The 7,584-nt window shown below is 63.7% G+C and overlaps 1 protein-coding gene across 2 annotated transcripts in view; it reads right to left on the bottom strand.

The window, feature by feature from the left end:
- The window catches only part of GRID1 (glutamate ionotropic receptor delta type subunit 1), a 460,835-nt gene that overhangs the window by 349,099 nt on the left and 104,152 nt on the right, over positions 1-7,584 (bottom strand). For both annotated transcript variants that reach the window (XM_036461268.2, XM_045570709.1), the window contains exon 3: positions 2,353-2,637. In XM_036461268.2, coding sequence (XP_036317161.1) covers positions 2,353-2,637 — 285 coding nt within the window. The remainder of the gene's footprint in view (positions 1-2,352; positions 2,638-7,584) is intronic.

Below are 7,584 nucleotides of genomic sequence, written 5' to 3'. Positions count from 1 at the left end.
TGGCCAATCCAGATGACAGAAACAGCCTAAGCGCAAGCGCATAACAGCCAGACCCCTCTCAGACGTGCATTCCCCCTCTGTAAACACAGCGAGAACCTCAGAGTGCCGTCATTCGGGGGCTTAGCTGAGATAATACATGTGAGGACATCAGCACTTCTGCTTGACTCTGGAAGGAATAACAGCCTTCACGGCCATTTCACTTGAGTTGGGCTGATGCAGCCGTACTGCGGGGGGAGGGGTGCTGGAAGCCCGAGGAGCCCGGAGGCCCCTTTGTCTTGGCCTGTCAGCCTCAGGACACCGCCCAGGCCCTCAGACACACCACGGCCAGTCCTGCCAAGGGGGCCCACGCCCTCCACTCCGCTGAGCACGGGTTTCCCTCCAGGGCTCCCCAGCACCAGGTGCTGGAAAGGGTCAGAGGCTGGGCCGTGTGAGAGGCATAGCCAGACAAGCAGGATTTGTGGAGAACGTCTGGAGGCAAAGTCTTGACCTCCGCGGTTATCTAATCGGGGCCAGCGACCAGGGCAGGCCAAGGTGGGAGGTCCAGCGCTGAAGCCAATGAGTGGGCTCTGGCCTCCGGCAAGTCCGCCGCCAAAGGGTCAGCACCCTGGACAGCGACGTCCCGCCTATGGCAGCTCTGCAGGCTTCCCTGGCCAGCCACCTTGCAGATCAGAATCAGCAAACAGGGCAGATGGCTGCCAGTCCCTCTTCCCCGGCCCATGCCCCGGGCACCGGGGGCATCACAGAGCAACCACAGTCTTTCTATCACTCCCCACGCACAGCCTCAGGGGTCTTCCCCGCATGGCACCGAGGCTCACCCACTGCCATGGTGCTCCAGAGGAGCGCTCGTCACCCCCTCCTGTGTGGAATCCCTAAGACGGCCAGAGCTGGGGGGGGGGGGGGGGGGTGGTGAAACGAGAAGAAAAGGGAGTTTGAGCAGGTGCCATGGGGTGTCATTTAGGCACTCAGACGGGTGGGTGGGGGCCTGGAGGGCTGATCCCCACTCCCTGCGTCAAGGTTCCCCCAAAACCACCTCGAAGCTTAGGGAGAACAGGGCGTGAAGAGTGTCTGTAGGTCAGAGCAGAAGGAGAACAACGGTGCCAGGAGAAGTGGGGTGGGAACAGAGGACGCACACCCTCCGCCTGGCACGTGCACACCTCCCCTCAGCCAGCCTCAGAGCAGGCCCGACGCCCGAGCTGAGCCACCAACACAAGGTTCTCAGAGGAAGGCTGGCCCTAGAGGCGCCCTGTGCTCCCAGTGGCCTGGGCTCCCACTGCTCCCAGGGCCCGAGACTGGGGGGCAGGAGGGCCAAGTCCTGGACAAAGAGTCCAGTTAAAGTGCCAGAGTCTCGGCCACCCTGTCCCCTCACCGCCTCACCTTTAGGACAGCGGTGCCCACGCCGCCCACTCCTCCGGCAGCCTCGGCAGCGTACGTGCTCAGGGCGAGGCCGCCCAGCCTCGGGGCAGAGAGCCAGGCATTTGCAAACACCTGGCTTCTCTCTGCGGTTACATTCCTGGCCAAGGAGCCAAGGACTGGGCTCACCCTGAGGCTGCGGCCTCACGGACCTCACACCCTTCAAGACATGGAACGTGTGGCCGTGGCTATAGCGTAGATCCTGACTGTGGGGTCACGTGGATCTGCACGAGGCGAAATCGCACGGCAGTGAGCGCACGCCGCCTGCATGCGCGCTGCAGGGTGTGAGCAAGGGCACGCACGTGCGTTCCTGCTTCCGAGCTGCAGGCGGCTCTGCACGCAGCTGCCGCTGGGTCGCTCTGTTATTTCCAGAGCCGCCGTGTGAAAACCTGCAGCTACTTCTCCCACACCATCTTTCTGGCTTTCCAAGAAGCCAATATGATTCTTTCCATGTGGCAGATATTCGAAGAAGCCATGACCGCTCATGCCCAGTGATCCCCTGACATTTGCCAAGACCCCGCAACTAAGGGCAGATGGGAGGAGGCAGGGCGGAGCGGGAAGGGCTGGTGCGGGCAATCCTGGGAGAGGAGGCTCAGGGACGCCCGGGCTGGGGCCTCCACCGCCGCCTGCGTGCAGCCGTCAGGCCCGCCAGCAGGTTATTAATATTTTATTGAAGATGATTCGAATTTCAGCTGTCATGGTAAGGTGTGTTGCTAGGCGACGTCAGTGCCTGTCTATGGATCTGTTTGCACAGCTCTTCCCCCACTCGAGAAGCTCAAGGCTGGGCCCGGCCACCGAGCCCCACTGGCTCAGACCACACCCCTCCCACGCCTCCCTCGCCTGCCCGGGGGCAGCCAGCACAGGCCTCCCGCACTGAGGAGGGGCACCCCGGGGGCAGAGCGCCGAGGGGCGCCCCGGAGCCAGGGCGGCCCAGGCACTCACCGTACTCGCTGTCGTAGAACATGACGAACTTCTGCCAGCGCAGCTCGCTCACCAGCCGCAGCATGACGTCGTTGAGGCGCACGGGCGGCCGGGAGGCCAGCGTGTAGGCCTCGCCGTCGGGGCTGGGGTTCAGGTGGCAGGCTGTGCGTGGCGACCCTCCCGGGTTGCGCTGGACGAAGAGGTGGGGGATGTGCATCGCGTCGGTGAGGGACTGCAGGGCGTTGGCCGACGCACAGCCAGTGGACGTGACCAGAGCCAAGATGCCCTGCGTCATGAGGTCACAGGCTGGAAAGAGAGCGAGAGACCAGGGTCAGCACGGGTGACGCTGCAGGGCTCCCCACCCGCCTGTGCCGCCGTGCATGCCTGGGCCCCGAGAAGTGCTGCCTCCTTCCAGGGACCACGAGCCCATCCCAGCCAGGCCAGCGGCTCTCCCACTCTCACTGAGGCCCTCTGCTCTTGTGCCCATTCAGCAGATCAGGAAGCAAAGGCCAGGAGAGGCACCACTGCTGGCCGTAGGCTGCCCGAGCAGAGATGGCGGGAGAGGGACGCAGCCCCGTCTGCCCCGGGCCTCGTGCTGCTGCAGCCGTCCTGCCTGCTGCCCGGCTGCAGCCCTCACAGCCCAGAGCTCGCGTGTTTCTATCTGTGCTTCCCTAGGCCAGGCCCAGACCAGGACAACGCTGGGAGCTCTTCAATCGCGGCAGGCTGGGGCCTGGGACCGAGGGAGTGACTCACGGCGGAGTCAGCGAGACTCGGACCCCGGAGGACCAGGCTGTCCTAAGTCTTGCGGCCGAGTCCACTTGGTTCACGTCCTAAAGCCTGGTCAGCCCAGCCCCGCGCTGGCTCCGGGCCCCGGTGACCCAGCCACTCGCCAGGAGCGAAGGGAGGGGTCCGGGGAGGGCGGCCGCGGCGGGCTGGCCGGAGGTGGCACAGCCCTCTGGGGTCCCCGTAAGCACGAGGGACGCCCGTCAGCCACCACCTACTCCTCTGGGGCAGCGGGCGCGGGGGAGACCCCTCGCACAGGGCACCGTTTCCGAACAGCCCTGGAGCGACATTACCAGCAGCGCGCTGTGCCGGCAGGAGGTGGGAGAGAGCAGCCGCGGCTGAGCCAGAGACCCCGCATCCCGGGGAGCATGCGGCCACCCCAGCTTTCCCCGCAGAGCTCCCCCGAAAGAGACCCCACGCGCTGCTCCTGTGGGAAGCCTCCGGCGGCTCCCGCAGTCCAAGCCTCAGAGCGCCTGCGGCCCCTAAGCCGTGCGGCCTGCTGCCACAGGCCCCCTCACCGCGCCCCGGCCCAGCGCTCCGCAAACCGCAGCTCGCCAGCCACATGCGGCTCTTTGGCCCTCTGAGTATTCTAATGCCACTTCTTCAAAACAGACTCACCCAGGCCAAAACCGACTTCTGCGCATGGGCCACAGAGTTTCAATCGCACTATACATGCGCACCACGCTCACGCGTGGTATTTTGTGAAAGGAGCCGCACGTGGCTCACAAGCCGCAGTTTGCCGACTACTGCCCCAACCAACTGCCCAAGTCTCGGCCCCTGGCACCTGCCCCGCTTTCTACTACCTCTCGAACCTCACACCCACTCGTGTTTCAAGACTCAGACTCTCCACCCCCAGGCAGGTTATGGGCCCGGGTGCAGCACTCCTCACCCGCTCTCCCCCTCTGCAAACCTGTGGGGGGACAAAGAGCAGGATAAGCGGGGTCCCCCTTTCGATCTACCAAGGAGACAGACCCCACAGCTGGGCCTGTGAGAAAGGGGGCCGGAGGAGGGTGAGCCCAAAGGGAGAGAGAGGCTCGGACCACAGCAGGGAGCAGAGCGATGGTGCGGACCAGGCGCCGCCCGCAGCAGGACAGCTCGGAGCAGACAGTGCTGCTGGCCCTGTCCCGGCCGCTGCAGCCGCAGCCCGGAGTCTCCTGCTCTGCCGCTCGGCGGGCAGCAGCCTGTGGCCTCAGCACGTCTCCTTTCTGAGCCTCCGGTTTCCACTTCATCGAGTGGCTGGACGGGGCATGAACCCACCCGGCTTTCTGCAGCGGCAGAGCTGCGGGAGCAGTGACGCCCCGAGGACCACGAGTGCCAGCCCCGAGCTGGGCACAAGCATGTCCACTTCCACATCCCCGCCCACACCGTGCCCAGGGTCCCAGCCACAACTCACCCCGAAGCCCACAGTCTCCGGTGGCCGCCTGCCGCTCCGGACCCTGCGACCACAGGGCAGGGATCGGGGCTGGAAGCTCCAGGTCCGGGGGAGGGGCCCCTGCAGGCCCCTGCCAGCCCCTGGGAACAGCACTGTCCAAACAATGGCTGTTCGGAGGCTCCAAACATAACAATCAAAGGTCAAACCCAAACCAGCGTGAGCTCAACCCAGCTGTGCGCTCATTCCCAGGACAGGACGTTACACTCTGCCTGGTTGAGGGGGGTCCTGGCCCCGGTCTGACCCGGCCCTGCCGCGGACACCCCGCGGGGCCTGGCAGGGAGCTGGCCTCCTCGGGGTCCTGCCCGGGAAAGACGGCGCCCCTCACGCTCTGCGCGCCCTGTGAGAGGTCTGCCTGTGAAGGGCGTCCCAGAGCCCGGCGAGGCGGAGGGTGGAAGCCACACTGCTCCTCCCTCTCCGTCAGGAGGTGTGTCTGCCGCTCCCAGTGGACAGCAGCCTTCATCTCATTCTCTGCTACGGAGCAAGCCACCACGCTGACCTCCCCTGATTGTGACAACGCACTGACCTCCCCTGATTGTGACAATGCGCTGACCTCCTCTGATTGTGACAACGCGCTGACCTCCCCTGATTGTGACAATGCACTGACCACCCTGATTGTGACAATGACCGGATCTCCCGATTGTGACAATCCGCTGACCTCCCCTGATTGTGACAATGCGCTGACCTCCCCTGATTGTGACAATGACCGGATCTCCCCTGATTGTGACAATGCACTGACCTCTCCTGATTGTGACAATGCACTGATCTCCCGATTGTGACAATGCACTGATCTCCCGATTGTGACAATGTGCTGATCTCCCCTGATTGTGACAATGACCGGATCTCCCCTGATTGTGACAATCCACTGACCGCCCCTGATTGTGACAATGACTGGATCTCCCGATTGTGACAATGCACTGACCTCCCCTGATTGTGACAATGCACTGACCACCCTGATTGTGACAATGACCGGATCTCCCCTGATTGTGACAATGCGCTGACCTCCCCTGATTGTGACAATGCACTGACCACCCTGATTGTGACAACGCACTGATCACCCTGATTGTGACAATGCGCTGATCTCCCGATTGTGACAATGCGCTGACCTCCCCTGATTGTGACAATGCACTGACCACCCTGATTGTGACAACGCACTGATCTCCACCCTGATTGTGACAACGCACTGACCTCCCCTGATTGTGACAATCCACTGACCTCTCCTGATTGTGACAATGCACTGATCTCCCGATTGTGACAATGCGCTGATCTCCCCTGATTGTGACAATGCGCTGACTTCCCCTGATTGTGACAATGCACTGACCTCTCCTGATTGTGACAATGCGCTGATCTCTCCTGATTGTGACAATGCAGGCGGACGGGCTGACAAAGGTCCCTGAGAATGGCTCCTCAGCGGACAGTCAGGAGCAAAGAGGGCTAATGAGCAGCTTTGAGCTCCGAGGCCCAGGAATTGGGAAGAGAGAAGCTGCTGGGAGCCAGAGAGAGGCTGCTGTCAGCCGGCATCCCGGGGGCTCCACAATCAGCATCCTCCTCTCCCTCCCCCAGCCCCGCTTCCCTGAGGTGTCGGCCTCCAGCCTCAGGGGCTACACCACAGGTGAGATAGTCTCTGTAACCTTCACCCCAGGTGAGCTTTCTGCTCCTCTGGTGACAAAATGCAGCACAGAGCGGCCAGGGCAACAGCCAGAGCCCTGGCACAGAACCGCAGGGCAGACCGCAGGCCGGTGCCAGAAGACGGGATCCCGTGGGAGCCTGCCCAGCCCTTCTCCAGGGACCCTCTGGGGCAGCTGCGCATGCAGAAGCACACCTCCCGGGGTGAGGCGGACCCCGCTCCCCACCCCCCTGCCTGCAGGCGGGCGTGGGGGGAGACAGTGCTCAGACATGAGGTCGCCCTGGCACCATGCTGACCCCAGGCAGGCTTCTTGAGCCCCAGGGGATTCCTGGAAAAGGCGGGACCACGACTTGTGCTGGAGGAGACGCACAATTTCTGTGCCACCACCTGGGATGTGCTGTCACAGCCAGCCCCACCCGCCCCGGCCTGTGCCCAGAAGGCATCATGCCCAGGGCACACCCTCTGCTCCTCGGGGAGGGCCCACAGGGTCCCTGCAGAGGGGCGGCCACCCGGGGCCCTGCTGCTCTGACGCCACGGCCCAGCCTCACACGCTCAGCAGCCTGGTGGTCAGAGGACAGGACTTCCCGGGAGGGCAGGAGGGAACACGCCTCCTGGCAGAAGCAGCCCGGAGAGACGCCTCAGCCCCAAGGAGCCTGGCGGCCGGGGCCCAGCTCGCCCACAGGAGAGCCTCTCTGAGGCCCCGCGGGCCGGCCGCACGGCAGCACCCCACCTGCTCCCCAGCGGGTCTCCCAGCGCCACCCCATGACTTCACGATCTGAGCAGCCACGGCACCCCGCTCCGACACCTCCCGTGCCCTCCGCCCTCTGGCACGGTCTGTTCACATTGGAAGCCTAATGGCTGGCGCTGGAAACGAAGGTAGCATTTATAAATACTTTATAGTCACTGAGTAATTGACCGAACTCAGTATTGTCATAACTCAGAATAAACTATTGATCTACAGAGAATAAACGTTCCTCATGTTTTACTAAGACGTCTGAAAGATAAACAAAGCCACGAGGAGGGCAGTGAGTGGCAGAGGCTTGCAGAGGCCAGAGCTAGAGCAGCCGCCTCCCTCGCACTCCCGGGCAGGCAGCGGGGAGGGTCCCGGCCGCCCCTGCTCGCTCTGCTCTGGACCCAGGACATCCTGGCAAGCACATCCCACAGCCCCCTCCCGCTCCCTCCCACTCCCCTTCCTGTGCCTCCTGTGGCCTCAGGCCTCAGACCCTCACTGCTCTCCTCGCAGCAGCTGGCGGTGGGCAGCCCGCCAACCACGACCCTGTCCGAGCATGGGCGAAGCGGACAGCCACACAGCTGGAGCATGTGACTTTGCGAGGTGCGTGGCCCTCAGCGGCCTCCACCTCAGCCTCCTGCTGTCCTCCTCTCCCGCCTGGCTTCCCCACGTCCAACAAGGCCC

Source organism: Pipistrellus kuhlii, unplaced genomic scaffold (assembly GCF_014108245.1).
Source record: "Pipistrellus kuhlii isolate mPipKuh1 unplaced genomic scaffold, mPipKuh1.p scaffold_m20_p_35, whole genome shotgun sequence".
NCBI lineage: Eukaryota > Metazoa > Chordata > Mammalia > Chiroptera > Vespertilionidae > Pipistrellus > Pipistrellus kuhlii.
Note: the sequence above shows the minus strand (reverse complement) of the source record. Positions and strands in the feature narration are given on the sequence as shown.